Source organism: Tauraco erythrolophus, chromosome 18 (genome assembly GCF_009769465.1).
Source record: "Tauraco erythrolophus isolate bTauEry1 chromosome 18, bTauEry1.pri, whole genome shotgun sequence".
NCBI classification, from domain to species: domain Eukaryota; kingdom Metazoa; phylum Chordata; class Aves; order Musophagiformes; family Musophagidae; genus Tauraco; species Tauraco erythrolophus.
Genome location: NC_141482.1, coordinates 12,617,382 through 12,635,685, shown reverse-complemented (window position 1 = coordinate 12,635,685; position 18,304 = coordinate 12,617,382). Strand labels below are relative to the sequence as shown.

The window sequence follows — 18,304 nt, the reverse complement described above, 5'->3', positions numbered from 1 at the left end:
CCCAGCCGCCCCGCGCGCAGGCGCCGTGAGCCGCCCGAGCCCGGCGGCCGAGGGCTCCCTGCGTGCCTCACGCGATACGCGCCCGCTGACGCGGCGCGGCGCCGCGCGGCGATTGGCGTTCCGCGCCCCGCCCTGCCCTGCCCTTCGCTGCGCAGGCGCAGCGGTGCCGGCGGCCGTGTCTGTCCCCGCGGGCGCCGGGGTGTGAGGAGAGTGCGGCGGCGGCGGCGGCGCCCCCATCCCGCCCCGCGCCCGCCGCCGCCATGAAGATCTGGACTTCGGAGCACGTTTTCGAGTAAGTGCAGCGCGGGAGTCGCGCGAGGGGGGAAGCCGCGGGAGGGCGGCCGCTTCTCCGGCGGGCTGAGGGGGCTTTGCCCCCTCTGGGTCATCCGCCCCCGGGCCGGCTCGGCGCCGCAGCCGTGCTGTGGCCCCGCGGCCCGCCCGCCTCCATTGACCTTCCCCCTGCGCGTCCTTGCCGCCCCGGGGTCACTCGTTGTGGGCAGCCGCTCGGCGGGCGCAGCTCGGAGGCGTGTGGCCGCGGCGGGCACAGCACCGAGCCGCAGCCGGCTCTGAGGCCGCTCCGCAGGGAGGTGTAGCCCGGGCGGCCGGGGCGCAGCCCGGCTACCGGAACGCGGGCGCCGCTGCCGGCAGCGCGGCGGGCGGTGTGTCCGGGTGGCTGCCGTCTGCTGGGGGGCGTCTGAGGAAACGCAGCCGGTGAGCCCGTGGAAGCCGCGTGAAAAACAGAGCGGGACGCATACCGGGGTGGCGCGGATCCCGCTGCCGTGTCGCCGTTGCTGTCCTCGCCCTCCGGGCGTAGGACTGACCAAAGCGTCGTGAGCAGCTTCATCTTGTTGGGGCTCAAGTGCTCCAAAACACCTATGTTGAAAAATAATCCGAAGGAAACATTTGTTAAAGGAAAGTAACACCTTAATAAATTGCTCTAGTGTTACTGAAACCTGAAGAAATTCGAATCTTTCAGTGTTACGTCACAGCGAAAATGGTCTTATCAAATTATAAGCCAGAAGGTAATTGTGCTCGGGAGTCCTGATTGATCAGGTGCATCGTATGGTTAACCTGCACGTACCACTGTCCCACCCACGAAGCAGATGTTTTTTCTCTACTGAAGGATATTGGTGGGGTCGCAAACTGGAAATTGAACTCCTTTAAAAGTAGGAATTGATGGATGTATTGTGTTCAGTTTTAATAGAAAAGCTGTTAAAAAACAGAGGTGTATAACTTTGTGTCTCGATTCTGTTTTGGCAGTCACCCCTGGGAAACGGTAACGACAGCTGCCATGCAGAAATACCCGAATCCCATGAACCCCAGCGTGGTTGGAGTCGATGTCCTGGACAGACACATAGACCCCAGTGGGAAGTTGCACAGCCACAGACTGCTTAGTACAGAATGGGGAATACCCTCCATCGTGAAATCAGTACGTACTGTATTGCAGAGCTTGAAAGGGATGCCAGAGGGAGGGGAAGGTTGTGAACCAGCTGTTGTAATAGATGTGTAATGTTTCATAACTTTAATGGTTTAAAAATACAAAGCGTTTTTGTAGCGGCAAAGTTCAACAGCAGTACATATAGTGACTTCCTGGTAGCAAAAAAAATGCCTAGATCTTAGATTGCTTCTATCTTGAATAGGAGATCTACCTCAACTGGAGAGTTTTATTCTAAGCTAAACCCTGATTCTATTGTCTTGGTGTCTGTTCAATACAAGAACCACTATTAGTGCATTTAAAGGCACTAAAAAATGGCAATTGGTTAGTATAATGAATTCCGTATGTGTTTGCCTGTCTTCTAGCTCATTGGCACATGCAGAACAAAGACATATGTTCAGGAGCACTCTGTTGTTGACCCAGTGAAAAAAACAATGGAGCTGAAATCCAGTAATGTAAGTAGCTGTGTTTATGCAATTGAAATAGATTAATACCTTGTAAATTTCAAAAGGAAAATCATCTTGAAAATTGCGTTAGAACAGTACAAGTTAAAGGTGTAAGTAATGCATTTATAGTTGACCAGCTCTGTTTTTCAGAAAGGAGCTACTAGGTTTTTGGAACTCATCCGGACTGAGCATCTGAACATACTGATGAGCAGGACAGGAGTAGTTTTGGGGGTGGGACGGTGTTAGGAAAAAAATGTTTAAAACCATTCGCTGTACACTGTCACCATTTCCTAATGGTGTAACATTTTGGTCTTTGTACTATTCCATCTGTCTGATCCCACTGTTGAAATGTTCATGTAAATGTGGTAGAGTATATTGGTAAATGATCCAAAAACTTAAGGAGACAGAACTAGATCAGCAAATGCTGAATTTGGAGATTTCTCTGTCTTGTTCTACCACCCTAATGCTTGCAGGAAACGTATAATGTTTAAATCTGATAAAAGCATTAGTTTTGAATGTAGTTTTATTTACTACATTCCTTCAACATTTTTATCAAGGGGTAATCTTGTCTCATATTCTACAGATTTCCTTTACAAACCTAGTGTCAGTAGATGAGAGGCTTGTCTATAAACCACACCCTCATGAGCCAGACAAGTAAGTATCTCTTTGTTCTGAGATTGCCCTGAAGTAGTACAGACTTTGGCTTTGAAAATTTCCATGGTTTCCCTTGAACAGAAGATGAGGTTTACATCACCTCTGTTTTGGTAACTTGTCTAAAAAACAATTAAATGGACTGTCATTTTCTCTAGTGACATTGCTTCTGCAGAGCACTACTGGGAAACTTAGTGTCCAATGGAGTCCAGTTCAGGTCAGCTTTTCAGGGAGTTGTGAGGTGTTCTATCTGTAACTGAGTTTGTGTGCATCTTCAGTTATCAGCTCCTTATTTCTGATCTCTTCATCCGCCTGAGCACAGAACCTGCACTAGAAGGCACATCTGTCTGCCTTTATTCTATAATTTTGGAGGTTTGGGTTTTGGCTGGAGTTTTTTTAAGGCGGGTTTAGAGCTTACTTAGTCTATACTGCTGGAATTAGTGATAACTCTGAAGGATCTTTCTAGGGATTCTAACTTAAGAGGTTTTTTCTCTCATGACAGTCAGAAATGTTAAATACCTGTGTTGTTTCCACTCTTTAACTTCCTGCTGTTAAAGATGGAAATAGTTGAATGCCACAAAGGGATGCTGACTTCGTGGGGACTCTTGGTTTTTATTTTATGAGTGGAAGTGGGTTGTGTTTATGGGGCAAGAAGTTCTGTGTTACACAGGGAAGCTGCTGAGGGAATGTACTTGTTGGGGAGGAGCAAGTTTCTTTCACCAATGCATTCTTTTTTAAACTACTCGGAATAATTGGGTTTCCTGCTCTCTATTTCAGAACCATTTTGACACAAGAAGCAATAATATCTGTAAAAGGTGTCAGTCTCAGCAGTTACCTAGAAGGGCTAATGGCAAACACAATTTCTTCCAATGCTAATAAAGTAAGTATAAGGCTTGTGTAAAATGTGTGACTACTGGCTAAATGACAAAAGGAATAAAAATCTTTTTTACTTTTTGGCTTTGTCAGCAACCTTAGGAAGGGTCTGCATAGTTCTGCTGCCTTTACTGTAGAGACTGAACGCTCAGCTTGCCAAACTATCTCTTTGTTTTCCTTCTTGTGAATGGAGATAATAAATTGTTATTGGCAAAGCTCTCTGAATCTTCACCGGAAAAACATCTCCATTCACTTAACAGTCTGGTGCCGTCACTCTTTTGCTGCCCTCTTTATGCCAACTATTAGTTTTTGCTATTGGAAAAGGATGTACATCCAGACAGATCTGAAGGAGTTACATGGGAGTAATGAAGTGGTGTTTTAGTTGAGAGGCTGTCCTCTGGGAATCCCAAGTTGTCTTGAGTTCAGCCTCAGGAATGATAAAGCAATCTAGTTAAAAAGCCTTTTGTGGTTCATAACGTGAGCACTGCTGACATAGGAATTTTTCCATGAAGTGTAAGGCAGTACCTGTTCCTGCAGTACTCTGCTTACTGAAGTAAAAAATATTACAGAGGGATGTATTTCTGCACTTTTTCTTCCTTTTTCAACTATTGTGTCTTTAGACATTTTCAGTAAGGCAGAATTTAACCTATTTACTTGTTTGCTAAGATTTATACACTGATAAACTTTTCTTTAACTGTAGGGCCGTGAAGCATTGGAATGGGTGATTAACAGACTGAATGCTGAAATTGAAGAGTTAGCAGCTTCAGCAAGAGGAACCATGAGGAATTCAATGGCAGCCGCAGCATTTGTAGAGAAATGATAGTAAATATACCTGTGTTACTAATGAGGCTTAACAGTCTGAAGCTTCTCTCCAGACCTAAATACATGTATCCTTTGTTATTGAAAGGCATACCTGTGTCTTAGGCACATTTCAGATTTAATTTGGAGAACAGCTAAATTTTTACTAATGAGGCTGATACGCAAAGCCTAGTTAATATATTGGTTCAGCTGGACCGGATTTCGGTTACAGATGAAGAAATAATTTTCAAGTATAGTTCCTGTATTTACATGAACACTAACTTATAATGTTTTCATATATGAAACAGTCTTATTGAGAGATGAGGCTGCATATGGTGGAGGAGACTGGCATGTTAGGTTAACTTCTGTGGAATTTTTATTTTTGTGTGACTTACGGACTACCTCTTTTGGGACCAAGCCCAAAATTAAACAGAATAGTTTGTTCCAGCATTGTTCTGTGTTAATTTTTGATAGTTGTGTGATACAACTTGGTTTAATAGAAAGTTTATTACTTGATGTTTGAAATACAAAAGAATGTATAAAATATTTTTTGATAAGCTTTTTAACTTGTTTGACTGTTTGAGCTAACATGGTACTCAAATTGCTTTTCAGTCAGTGTAGGTAAAACACACAAAGTGTCTCTTACCTACTAAGATCTAAATTCTGGTCCTAAATCTGACATTAATGAGCTGCACATGCAGTAGCTTTATATAAAATTTTATCTTAATCTTCTAGAATAAGTACCTCCATTTCTAAAAGCCCATTAAATAAAGGGGTACAATAAGCAGAGAGCCTTAAAATCTTGCAAGCTGGTAGGTTGTCTAAGAGTAGTAGGTGTTCACTTCAGAATTTCAAAGAACCACTTAAAGGACTAAAAAACCTTTGTGAAGTTGGCTAAAGAGATACCTAAACATAAGTGATACTAAAGAATGTTAACGATACACTTGTTAACTTGGTCATGCTCCAAAAATAACCTGTTACATCAACTGAATTATTATACATCAACCGAATAATTTAAACATAATGTTCTAAGTTCCAGAAGATCCTTTACCTTTGGAACTAATTTGCTCACAATACAGGGCTCTTTAAATGAAAATCTTGAGGAAAAATGTTTTCTACAGTTTGTGTTTGTTTCTTGGTACTCGCCGTGGATTCTTGGTACTGTTCCCCACAGCTGTGTGAACTCACAAGTCAGGCCTTGACATCCTCCCTTACGCAGTACACCAGTCTGCTGCTGTCCTGTTGACTTCAGCAGAGGCTGGCTGTCCCATGAGGCCCCTTCGGTGTGAAGGGAAAATGGAAGGACACAGCCTTGAATTAGCTGATGCTTGTATCTTAGTGCCAGAGGCTTTTCCTGGAATTTTGATTCTAAGCTTACAAGGAATTTCGAGACTCTCTCTTAGCCTTTAAGAACTGTAACATCACCTGTCCAAGCGCATTTTACATCGCATGCTATTTCTGTTCTATCAGAATTGCCTATTGAATAGTGTCTGCTCTAGAGAGAAGCAGAGCTTATTTTAAGTGGTAAACACATGGGAGCACAATCTTCTGTAAGATCTGTGTAGCGGGAAAAAAAAAACAGATGTGTATATAAATATCTTTTAAAAATTTAACTGTTCTAAATATTTTTCTAAAAAGAAATGGTGTGGGAGTACCTTAAAAAATTGAAATAACTGAGGTTTGCCATGCTTTTACAGGAGGCTATTACAACTGAAATAGCATTTCAGTTTAAAAAGCATATGTGACACTTCTGCAGAACTGTACCATCATTTCTGATAAAAACGCAATGCTTGAAACTGATTTTAAATATTTGTTTAGCCATTAGCACCACTTGGCATTTTAAAGTTGATTTTTTTCTTTTCCTATTTTTTCTGCACTAAAGACTGTATAGTATGAACTCACAGTTTGCCCTTGCACTGAAAAAAACCCTGACTGTTTAATTTTTGCAAACATTCAACAACTTACTGAAAGATAATGGTTTTCTTTTGTTCTATTTTATTTATATGCCTGCATTCTCATTCTGTCAGGGCCTATGGCTTTCTATATGTGGCGCTTTTTAAATAAAATCTTAACCTGAGTTCTGGCTAATTCCCAAAACTTTCTGATCTGTTTTTTTTTTAACTGCTAGGTGAGTAACCTAAAATGAGGAGGGTGAAAGTGAAGAAATACACTGGAGTTAAAAGCTTCTTTTATTGAAATGAGTTTCCTAAAATGCACATTTATAGCTGCTGTGGTCTTTTTTTGCTTTTTAATAACTGCTTTTCTGCAAATCTGACACATTAACTAGGGACCAGATTTCAGTTTGCTACATCCTGTGGAAAGATTTTCAATCTACTTGGATTGAGAGTTGTATGCTAGTTACCCGCTAAGGAATTTGTCTCTGCATGTGGAATCTAATGTCAGTATTGCTGAGAGCAGAAGAGAACAAAACATTAGGGTTCATACAGTCAGTTACCAGCGTGCCTGCTTACCCACAATTCTCACAACAGGAGACTGCACCTAAAGCAGCTTTGCTAGATGGGGAGTGGGCGACTGTGTGTGCAGCGGTTACGTATGTGTTGTCCCATTGCAGGAGAAGGAAGTAGATACATGCCCTGTGCTCAGTGTGCGTACCTACTCACTAGCCACTTCAGCACGTCCTGTGTTCCCTGTGGATCAGCTTCATAGTGCGCTGCAGTGCCCTGTCATGGCTGGCAATGCTCTGATGAATGCAAGGTGCTATGGGTGAATGCACTGATACTGCAGTGAGTATGACTGGAGGTTAAGGTGGAGAAGCTGTGGGTTCTGGTGCTTAGAAGGAATGGAGGAGGTGGTTAAGAGAAAGAAGCCACAGCTGGAGGGACAACACTAGGACCAGCAAGAAAGAAAAAAAGGGAGAGGGGAGGGGGGAGAGAAGGGGCAGAGGTGGGGGAATGTGAAGTGAATGAATCGGTGGTGTGGTCTCTGTGGATCCCTGCCTGCTTCAGCTTGCCTAAATGGATTTGTGTTTTACCTTATCTGCAGATTTAGGCTTTTAAATCACTAAAACTTCAAACTCACCCATATAACTGCTGAGAAACACAACAGAAGTGAGTAAGCTTTAAATTCAAAGCTGAATGGCCTGGGGAACATTTAAGATGGCACTGTTAAACCTTTTGTTCCCACTGCTCGCCTTCTGAAGTTTTCAGCAATAGTTAGGCTTCCTTGCTGTTCATTGTCTTAATTATTTTGGATGACTTTCTCATGTTCCTGTGACCATAAAGTACTCCAACACAGCTACTAAGGATTTCTGTCGGGAGGAGGGATACACTGCAAGGCTCCAGAGCATCCTTTCTAAAGCAGGTTGCATCCAGAAATGCTATTACAGTTAATTTAAAACCAGAAGTTTAAATTGCAGTAGCTGGAAGTTTGAGGTCTTGGCAAGCTAAATGTCCTCTTCTGTTGAGACTGAACACTTGCGTCATCTGCTGGTTCTAATGGAAACACAGTGCTGCTCTTTGATTCCCGAATGTTTGTATAGATGTAGCCACATGCCTACAGAAAGATTTTGGAATGAAACTGCTTACCTGATTTTGTATCTAAAAGTTGAAACAAGGAATGCAAAAATTACTTTCCCTCAGGTCTGATATAGGAATTTGTCATACCAGTGGTGGGTTTTTGGTGTTAATATTTTTTTACTGTAAATTGCACTCACCTTGTCCTTCAGTTCTTGATTTAAACAGGCCCAAGATGGCTGAAGTAGCAATATAATGGATTAACTTGTTAACGGCAAGGCCTTCTAAGAAGACCAGATCTATAGAGTTCAAATTTTTTTTTCAATAGTATGTAGTTATCTAGCTTCCATGTACCCATCCGCACTATAAACTTGTTAAAGACTTGTGTTTGTGCACCTTGCTAATTGCTTGCTGCTCATGTTCTGCAAGGTACTGCTTTTGACAATCTGAAATTATGAAAGCTGCTACATGGAAGAAAGCAAAATCGTGCATTTACTATGACAGTGAAATGACTTGTGTCTATATGAACACTAAAATAATGCCACTTCAGTCAGCAGTAGAAATGCTTTTAAAAAGGCTTAATTTACCTACAAAGTATTTCTTCTTTCTGACAATGAGTGTCAGCACCTGTTCAGTCATATAGCAGTTAACTATAAATCTAAACCAGCTGTTTGTCGTGGAAAAAAACAGAAAAAGCTTTAACCACCATTTCCTACAACATTGCTGATCTGTCTGTTGTGGTCTGTACTTCCAGTTAAACTGAACAGTCTAGCATATTTCCAATAAATGTCTCATACGGTAAACCTAAGCACCCATTGTCCAGTAACTGCAACCTTTCCAAGTCCCCTGGCAGTGACAGATCGTCAGTTCAAAGGAAAGATCAGCATCCTGTGGAGGTTCACATTTACAGAAGAACTGAAGAGTGCTGATAAAGAGAGCTTGTATGAAAGCATTGAGTTGTTTTAGAATCTGTTTCTCAAAGCGAAGGTTGTTCTTCCACTTGCACAGGACCTGGTAATTTCTTTCTCAAATAATTTGACAGCTTTATGTTGCCACAGAATTGAATTATTCCAGAGGTGAGGTTACGTGTTACAACTAAGCTGAACTAATTGCTCACCTTCAATGAAAGGAAACAGTCCTGTGTCTGCCTGCCTGCTGCCTTGTTCCTGGCTGTGCCATCCTGCTGCTTCCCTTGCACTGAAGATAGTGGTCTTCACACCCTTTGTTGAGCCAAGTCAACCTGATGAGCCAAAAAAAACATGAATATGAGAAGTGATATAATCTTTATGCAGCCAGCAGCAAGGTGGGACACACTGAAAGAGGAGAAATGGAGGATCTACTAGAAAGACTATTTGACACTGTAAACAATGTATGTTATTGTAACAGTAAAAAATACAGTTTTGTAAAACAGTAACATTGTTAAGTTAGTCTTTCCTCTCAGACATATATATCACACCAAGTTTAGCACAAGATGGCTTTTTTACATTTTCTTTTCTCCAGAAAGATTTGACAGTCCTTTAATCAAAAACTTCAAAAAAATGGAACTAAAAAATAGCATCAGTTAGAATATCATAAAATTAACAACATATGTAGTAAATAATTCCTAATTATGTACCAAATCCTTTTTACACCAAATCAAATGAAACAATTGCCTTGCTGTGAACTTTGATTTTCCTAGAGCCTGTTCAACTTCGTGGATACCCTGGTAAGAAATCTATTTTGTAATATGGCCAGTAGCACCATGTGGGTGAGTTCTTGTTAACAGGTTTTTTTAGGACTATGTGGATATCATTTACCTGTGAGATTGCTTTGGTTTATCTGGATTTCAACTCATTTACATACAGCAGCTGCAGCAAAATCTAGTAGGTATGTTGTGAAATCGGGAGTAAGGAAGTGCGTATCAGAACCCATACTTGGAATTTATTTCTATTTCATAATCATGCCATATTCTGAATGATCCAGCTGACGTACTAGAAGCACAGAACCTTCTTAGCCTGACGCTCTATACAGTTTTATTTTCTGTATTTATAATTGTCCGTTTTGAGGGCCATTCAGCAAGCTATGCAATTTCCCTGCTTTCCCTGTGAAAGAGTAGGTAGAATAAACAGGAGCAGGGCATTACTGCCCAGATGATGTTATTGGCCTGTCTGCAAAGGGAGAGGCAATAATGGCCCTTATTTACCCGGGATCCCAAGTCTCCCTTGTCTTCCAGAGAAGTACAAGCACCTATCAGACAAAAATGTCTGAAAACGGACTCCAGCCATTGATGTCACCTAGGTGTTTTTAAATCTTTTATTCAATATTATCAACTGTGGACAGAATGTTTTACATTATCATGCTATTTTGTCATAACATTTAAAAAGTAACATAGCTAACAAAAGTTATTGAACACATTAAAATAGGAAGTAATGCACAGAATTCTTAAAACTTGAGTGTACCTGAATTCTGATCTGCAGATCCTGGGTCCCTCCAGACTATTTATACCAGATTTTGTAGAATGGACAGCTGAGAACTTGGATGACGCTGCAAACTATTTTCACTTTGAATCCTGGTGTCCAAAAGTTAAAAATTCATGTCTCCATCCACTTCATCAACTAAACTTCGAAATGTTGTCCTGTAACAGAAAACAGCACAGAACTGCAACTTTATCTTAAGATCAGAGCTGATGAGGGAGTGTTTTCTGCTGGTGCTCTGTGAGGAATGCCGTACTCAGACGAGGAGATTTAATAGATGACCCGTATTGTCACCAGCATGGCATGATTTCCAGTAGCTGTGGAACAGATTAGGGTCAGCAGCAGAGAGAACTGCAGAGCTTTACCAGCACAGCCCAGTATGGCTTACACAGACAGAGAAAGGAGATAAACCCACAGCCTATCGAAGGTAGGAAGCGTTATTACTGACCTGTATGTTTTATACAATAGCACTCATAATTCCATGTTTGGTGACAGTATTATTTAATAGGAAAATGTGCAATAACTTTGCCATTTTAAACTAAGGCAGAAGGAACACAGTGAAGAGATGACAATTTATAGTCTGTTGGAAATCATGTTGATACTGCCTTTTATTGTATTGTAATTTGCCTTTTGTATAATTATTTGCTCTCCCCTGTACAATGCACTTGAGAAACTTTTAAGACTAAAGATAAAGTCAGTCATAAAATGCTAAACAGCAAGGGATCTTTTTTAAGGGGTTAATTATTTTAATTGTTTTACTAAGAATATAGGGCAGCAATCAAACTTGTAATTTCCTCATGAATTATGCATGTTAAGAACATTTCATTTGTTCTGCCTTTTGATCTATGAACATTGTACTCTTGCTAGAATTACATGCTCATGTTGCATGAGCTCTAAAATTAGAGATGCATTATGAATAAATATTAAATGTATTCCAGAACTATTTTATGTCTCATCATTGGTACATAAGCAGCTTTTTTTTTAGTCTGGTAATTTTTGTGTTGTGCTAAATGCCACAGTTTTAGTATTTGCAAAGACAGACATCATTTCTGTCAACTTCAGTCCACGTTCAGCAGACACCTGCTCCAGTTCAGAGGTGACCTCAGTGGGAGTTCCACCCGTGGTGATTATGATAAATCCATTACACACGCATCTGGACATCAGTTGTGTAATAACTTGGGTGTGCTCACCTGAGAAGCTCCTGTATGTGTGTATCTTTCACTTTCTTGATCTATAAAATACTTTTGTGATGACTCTGAAAAATTTTATGTGCATTCCTCTGCCTATGTCTGGAAAGACAACAGCAGGTTTCAGCTACTCTCTGCTTTGCAGCACAGTCTTGAGATGAGAGAAGGCAGCTGTAGATCAGCCTCTTGATCTACTCATACTATAATTAGAGCACCTTTATGAACTGAAATATAAGCTGTTCTGTTCTCTTTTTAAATAGATATCTGCCTTCTATTAGAACTTCTCTTTAGGATATTTTTATCAAACAATTCAAACTAACCACGAATAAAAAATTTCCGTTATTACAGTACAGGTTTTATGTCCAGAGGTACAAAATAAAAGTAACAAAATAAGATCTCTTTTTATCTGAAAAACAAGTAGAACTGATGCTGCTGAAATTTGTATTTCTTAGTCACAAACAAATCTTGCACATGCTACAGAGAAAAATGCTGGGTGTTTTTGCCATTTTTGTTAACATGATCAGGAAGATCGACATTTTTTAGTCGGATGGTATGAAACAAAAAGAAATCATCCCTCATACCTTTATAGTCAGAGGCCCAGTTTGACTCATCGCCATTTACAACTGTGTATTTTTTTAAAACCTCTCTCCATGACAAGTAAGCAGCCCAGTATCAGAATATCCTATGGTATCTGAAAGAGAGGAACAAAAAAACAAAAATTATTTTCTTTCTATTACATAACTATTATTTTAATCCAGACAGGGACATGGCATTTGGCAGGAAGGTATTCTTTGTCAGGCTATCATAGATGCTAAAACCTGATTGACCAAGCAGAAACACGCCAGGATAGAAGAATGGCTGCTGCTGTAGGTATGATTCCGTGCTTGTACTTCTGCACTGGTCCTCTGTGAAGCAGCAATATTCTAAAGAAGTCTGTGAGCTCTTATTGCTAGAGTTTTCTGCACTAAAAGAGAAACTGCTAAGAGACATAAAGATTAAAACTGTTAAGCTTAGCTGTTTTCAAAAGTAATATTATTTGGGTTCATTATGTCTTTTTGTTCTGTTTTGGTGTGTTATTAGAGATCTTTAGTTTAAAATACTTCTGATTTAACGCCAATCATGTTGTGGATTTGCTTGGCTTTTCAGTGTCATCTCTTCAATCTGCCTGGACCTACTTGGTCTCACTTTGTTGGCCTCCCTGGACCCCTCCAGCGTCAAGACTTCAGCCTCCTTGGAACTCTTTAAAATCGCTTTTGCAGATTCTTTGGATTTATGCAGTCTGAGCTCTTCATCCTCTGTGGATTTCTCCAGTCTCACTTCTTCGTCTTCTCTGGACCTTTCAAGTCTCACATCTTCAGCCTCTTCAGACTTCTCCAGTACCTCCTCTTCAATCTCCTTAGAGCTCTCCAGTCCCACCTCTTCAGATTCCTGGGAGCGTTCCAGTTTTACCTCTTCAGTTTCACTGGACCTATCAAGTCTCACTTCCTCAGGCTCTCTGGATCTCTCTGGTGACAGTTCTTCCATCTCCTTAGATCTCTCAAGTCTCACCTCTATACCCTCCTCAGATCTCTCCAGTTCTACTTCTTCACGCTCTCTAGACCTCTCCAGTCTCAGTTCTTCATCCTCCCTACCTGTTTCCAGTCACACGTCCTCATCTTCCCTGGACTTTTCCTGTACAATCCCTCCATCCTCATTAGGTGGCTCAGAGCACACCTCCTCAACCTCTTCAGAATCACTAGATCTCACTGATTTTAACTATGTAATGTCTCAGGGCTCCTCTGAATTATCCTCATCGACCTCTGAGGTTTCTAATATAATCTCTACACCCTTTCTGGATGTCTCCAATCTCACATTTCAGGATGCTTCGTCCCTCAGTCCCTCAGTTTCTTTGGACATTTCTAATTTCACATCTTTAGTTCCCTCAGACCTATCCACTCTCACAATTCTGGATGTTGCTAATCGCACTGCTTCTGCTTCTCTTGATCTCTGCATCTAACCCTCTTATATCCCTTCTTCTCTCTGCAGCCTCCCTGTATCTTTCTAAACTTTCCTCCTTTATGTGCTCTTTCCTAAGTTCTGTCTCTGAAAGTTCTTATCCAAGGAAGTTTAGGGTTTACAAATATATCCTATCATTTAAACAGAACTGGGCATGAAAACAGGTCGTACAAATCTATAACGGTGCCTTGTTTACAGCTGCATAAGCATCAATACACATTCTGGAATTTTTGTAGAGCACAATTTCTGTCACTCACCTAATTTCCATTCTGTCTCAGCATGGTACCTCTCCCAAAGGTTTAGCTTTTCTAATTCATGATGAATCTTTACCTATCAAGATAAACAAATAGTAAATAGAACTAAATGTGCAAATAATTGCATTCAAGTTGTGTATCTCCATCACAGATTTAAATCTGAGTGCGTTGCACAGAATTGCAGGCAGAGCCATTTCACTTGAAGGCACAGAGAGAGAAGATGTGGTGGGAAAAGAAAACTAGGGAAAAAAGAGCAGGTGAGAGAGAAGTGTAGGGAGAGGAATCAGAGAAGGTGTGGGGTGGGAATAAGGGGACACATAGCTGGAAGAAAGATGTCCATCTCTGCTAGCATAATTTTTTTCTGCCAAGCCATATTTGTGGCCTGGGCTGCCCATGAGGCTTAAAATAACTTTACTGACAATTATTTTACGTATCAAAGCATCAGATGTTACCATTGAAACGGCATTTGTATACCTGTCATTTATGACTACATGTAAGTAGTGCAACTACTTGTGTTGCACCAAACATGTTGCATAGGTAGTGAGCGGGGTTTCCTTAAATCTTCAGTGCTTTCTTGTATCTGTTATCATTCTTACAGTTGAGTTTTAGAAAACAAGTATGTTTTGTTTCAATATCATATCACTGGCATTTTTTCTGTGTTAAAAGCGCTGTCTTAACAAATATTTTTTGATTTATTTAATTTTTACAAGTCGGAAAGCTTTGCTCCAATACGCCATGTCAGTCTCCAAATTAGGATAAAAATGGCTCGCACAAAAAAATAAGTAAGAAAATAATTGTATGAAATAAGAACTATTTTCTGCCTCATTTATACTAGTTATTTCTTTAAAGTTAAGTAGGAAAGATTGTACGGATTTTTTAGAAATGAACCCCAAATTCAATAGGAGTAAAGTTGTTTAGCAATTATTCAAAAAGAAAAAAATCACAAATTGTTGGTGCATATGGAAGGAACCAGAGTAATGCAGTGTCCTAAAGTGTCCATTTTTAACAGTGTCATCACAACTGGCACTAGCTAGAGTCTTCTTCAGTAATCTCAGCAGAGAGATTAAGTAGGGAAATTAAGGACAGGAAATTCTTCCCATCTTACCACTCTTTCCTCCTGGTTTGTGTTCCTACTAATTACACTAATAGGCAAGCTTCTCATACTGTCATATGCTGTTCTGAAGATAGACTTTGACATACCTGGTGAATAATTGCTCTTTTTGTTCTGGTGGATCTATACTGACGTTATGATGCGTGGATCGTTAATTGCAACGGCTCCAGACTAGGTGAGATCTCCAATAAAGCTGAAAATTACTCTGTGCTTTAACAATGTTCTGCACGTGAAAACATCGCTGCGTAGTGATATGAAATCACTGTGTGATTTCCAGGGATTTGCACCTCAGCAATACCAAAATTGGTAGGAAGACACAAGGCCTCTGTGCAAAGACCAAAGTCACCAACGTTTCCTCAAGACCTGTACAGTTTCTGGAGGATTTTTGTATATTTTGTGATGTGGTTTGGCTCTGGACAGAAGGAATAGAGAGAAAAGGGATACATACTTAAGTGCAAGGACTTAATAAAAACCCAATCCATAATCTTCTTGGGTCCCTAGTCCTAATTATTTAGATGAACATTAGGTTAGGAAGAAATTGATTCTTATCAAACACGATTTGAGTCTTCTGATAGCTTTTTGCTTATTATATATGGAAAATTGTCTATTTTTCCATCAAGTGTAGACAGATGATGATAGCTCCTGGTTTGCTATGGTGTCTTTTATGAATTTGTTCAGAACAAATGATTGATTATAAATTCTAGTGTATGCATGGATGGTCTCAGATCCAAAAGAATTCCATGCCAAGGCATCACGTCCGATGCAGTAGAACTCTGAATATGACATGGCTTGGCCACACGCGGATTCAAACTCCTAATAGAGAGTCTTTGTTTATAAAAATCACTGGCTGCACACGATTGTAAACCATTTTCTTCTTTACAGTCTTACCCAGCAAAACCTAAGAACTGATGGCACAGAGGGGTAACAATTGATTTGGCTGAATAAAAAAATACAAACATGCTTTTAACCACTTGCTTGGATTTGCAACAGGATTACTTAGGAATGAGTTAATATGCAACTAAGTGCTATATAACTAGCCACTCGCCTCACAGAAGAGTCAGGCTTTAATTTCTGTTCTTTAGCTAACTGACAAGCAGTGCGCTTCCGGCAATTACGGGCTTTGACTCTCGGGACGGGCCCTCACACGGCTGCTTTTCGCACCCCCCAGGCAGGTCCCAACGGGCCACACCTGGAGGCGGAGCTGAGGCCTTCCCACGCCGGGAAGGCCCCGAGCCTTTCCCAAGCAGTTTCTACCGGGGGAACAGGGAGAAACACATGGATGCGGTGCGGTACGGTGCTGCCCACAGCCCTGCGCCTGCGGGAGGAACCCCGGCCCCGCCGGCCGCTCCCGCCGCCCTTGGCCGCGCGCGCATCGCGCTCCCGCCGCGTCCCCTCACGGGGAAAGACCAGGGCTCGCGTGCCTTATTCAGCCCTCTGATTGGTCGCTGCCAGAGGAGAGCGCTTGTGACTGGAGGGGCAGCTGGGTAGTTGCCATTGGTCAACCTCCCTGAGGTAATCCGTGTTCCGATTGGCGGAAGGATCACTCCTGCTTGTTGATTGGCTAGGGCACGGCGGGGCTGCCTTTCCCGTTCCGGTGGGCGCTGACCTTGCCGGGCGCGGAGCGTTCCGTCTGCCCGAGTGTGGCTGGCGCCGCGGCCATGGTGGCGTACTGGCGGCAGGCCGGGCTGAGGTACCGCCCGACCGCGACAAGGCTGCTCTCGCGACTCCCTTGCGATAGCTGTAGCGGCCGGAGGCGGGGGCTTTGCAGGGAGGGCTCGCGGGTCACAGCGGTGCCTCCGGGCGGGATGGAGAAGCTTTTGGGATGCGTTTGGTTCTCACCTTCGTGTTGTCCCCGCTTTTCTCTCCTGTCTTTAGTTATATCCGGTATTCCCAGATCTGTGCCCAGGTGGTCAGAGCGGCAATGAAGCCTCAGTACAAAGCAGAGGCAGAGAGGGCAGCGATGGCCACGGTGAAAACTGTGAAACCCAAGAAGGACTAAAACGTAAGTGACTCGAGTGGCCGGGGGGCCTTATGGGAGCGTTTTATCCGAGGAGTGTCGGTTTCCCGGTGTGAGTCGGGTTAACGATGGTCTGGAACTGCTTGGCTCGTTTCATGCTGTATGTGGAATATCAGCTCTGATCTTCCTGCATGGAACTGGAATGGATCGCTGACTGGTTTAGTGCAAACGTGTGCAGCTGTTTCTGCATCCTGTCAGGATGGAAACCTGCATAGGATGGTTTCCTATGCGCCTAGGAAACCGCATAATCGCATTGGTTCAGAAGAGAGAGATGTGCTCTCCATCAAGCCCCTGCTCTGAAAGATTTGGGGTTTGGGCAAAGTTGTTATGGATTTATGCAAGACAGCTGAGTTTCTGTGGTGATGCTCATAGGTTTCCTTTCCCTTACTTTACTAAGTCAAGTGACAGCCTCTCTGAACTAGTTTCCCTTAACCAGTAGACATATTTGTGTAAGGGTTATCTGTGGATAACCTGTAAAGGTTAAGTCTGTGAAACTTGTACCTTTATTTGTGACATTGCATGCGTCGTGAGCAGCTGAAATTTCTTCTGTTCTTAGTAGAACAGCTTTTATTCCTCAAATGTTATTACTTCTTGTTTGAAGTGTATCTTGTACGTATTCTTGAATTGAATAACTTGTGTTTTAAATCTCTCATAGGAACTGATCTGTAATGAATACTCTTGACAGCAAACTGCAAAGGTGTAGGCAAGCTGAAGACTCTGCAATGTAATGTCGTCACATTAACTGCAAAACTTGCCTCTGTATGTGAATCAGCATGGTAATAAACATAATTTCTGTTGAATGTGTGGAAAGTGTTGTTCCTCTTGAAACTAAGTGCGCCATTTTGCAGAGACGTTTATCTTGAACTTGTGTTAAAATAGAAGACTGTTTTTATCACAGTCTACCATTCAGTACCAACGTGTTTATTTTTAAGGCAAACCTCTTGTTGGATTTCATGCTGGTATTTCAGGTACATCAGTGAGTGAGAGATTTAATTGTTGTTTAAAACCTTTCTTCCTACTTCATTTCAATGATTAGTGATTCTTTGGAAAAAAGTTTTCTTCACTAAAACCTATGTCAACAGGCATAAATTTTGATAATTGAAAATACCTCTGTCAGTTCTCTCTGCTGGAAATGGCACGCTGTTGGCTTTAAAATCCTGTCATCATGGTGTTCATCTTCCATTTGTGCTTAAAACAAAACTAACTCAGTGAAAATCAATTTGATGAGGCCTAGAGTTACAACTAAACTGGAAGCAGGATACTTCTCTGTAGACATACGAGATCTGATCTCCAAAGCTGTCTGGAACACAGACAATGGATCAGGAGTTGGACACCTGGCATCCTGTGGAGGAGGTGCAGAAATCTCTGGACTATGCTCTGATTACTCAACTATTGGTTGTCCTTCTTGTTATCACTTTGTCACTTCACTGGGAGGGAGAGGGACATGCATTCCCTGCGAAGCATTAGGAATTGAGGGTGGCACTCCATCTGCTCTTGGCTGGGGCAAGGGCAAGGTCATACTTTGAGCCGTGTTGGTTTGGGGGAAGTGTTTGCGTGTTCCTGCTGCCCAGTGGCTTCCCAGCAAGTGTAGCATTGTCCCACTGCACAGGA

At 41.9% G+C, this 18,304-nt stretch overlaps 2 protein-coding genes across 3 annotated transcripts; both read left to right on the top strand.

Moving 5' to 3' along the window:
- The first annotated feature begins 201 nt into the window (after positions 1-201).
- On the top strand, positions 202-4,271 carry PRELID3B (PRELI domain containing 3B). 2 transcript variants are annotated; one of them, XM_086622703.1, is made up of 6 exons: positions 202-292; positions 1,261-1,429; positions 1,801-1,890; positions 2,465-2,535; positions 3,310-3,412; positions 4,106-4,271. In XM_086622703.1, the coding sequence occupies exons 1-6, from the start codon at positions 261-263 to the stop codon at positions 4,223-4,225; spliced, it is 585 nt and encodes a 194-aa protein (XP_086478829.1). In that variant the 5' UTR covers positions 202-260; the 3' UTR covers positions 4,226-4,271. The 2 variants fall into 2 exon arrangements, with proteins under 2 accessions (XP_086478829.1, XP_086478828.1); XM_086622702.1 differs by lacking the exon at positions 1,801-1,890 and having other exon boundaries at positions 229-292.
- Positions 4,272-16,281: 12,010 nt separating this feature from the next.
- Positions 16,282-17,493, top strand: ATP5F1E (ATP synthase F1 subunit epsilon). Its single transcript, XM_086622989.1, has 3 exons — positions 16,282-16,366; positions 16,552-16,678; positions 17,349-17,493. Exons 1-2 carry the CDS (start codon positions 16,335-16,337, stop codon positions 16,673-16,675), a joined length of 156 nt encoding a protein of 51 aa, XP_086479115.1. The 5' UTR covers positions 16,282-16,334; the 3' UTR covers positions 16,676-16,678; positions 17,349-17,493.
- Positions 17,494-18,304: the final 811 nt, after the last annotated feature.

Bases quoted from the DNA above. Each gene is read 5' to 3' on its own strand.
- PRELID3B (XM_086622703.1), top strand. From the start codon at position 261: ATGAAGATCTGGACTTCGGAGCACGTTTTCGA. The intron at 1,430-1,800 runs GTACGTACTGTA...CCTGTCTTCTAG, and splicing joins TACCCTCCATCGTGAAATCA to CTCATTGGCACATGCAGAAC. The intron at 3,413-4,105 runs GTAAGTATAAGG...CTTTAACTGTAG, and splicing joins TTTCTTCCAATGCTAATAAA to GGCCGTGAAGCATTGGAATG.
- ATP5F1E (XM_086622989.1), top strand. From the start codon at position 16,335: ATGGTGGCGTACTGGCGGCAGGCCGGGCTGAG. The intron at 16,367-16,551 runs GTACCGCCCGAC...TCCTGTCTTTAG, and splicing joins TGGCGGCAGGCCGGGCTGAG to TTATATCCGGTATTCCCAGA.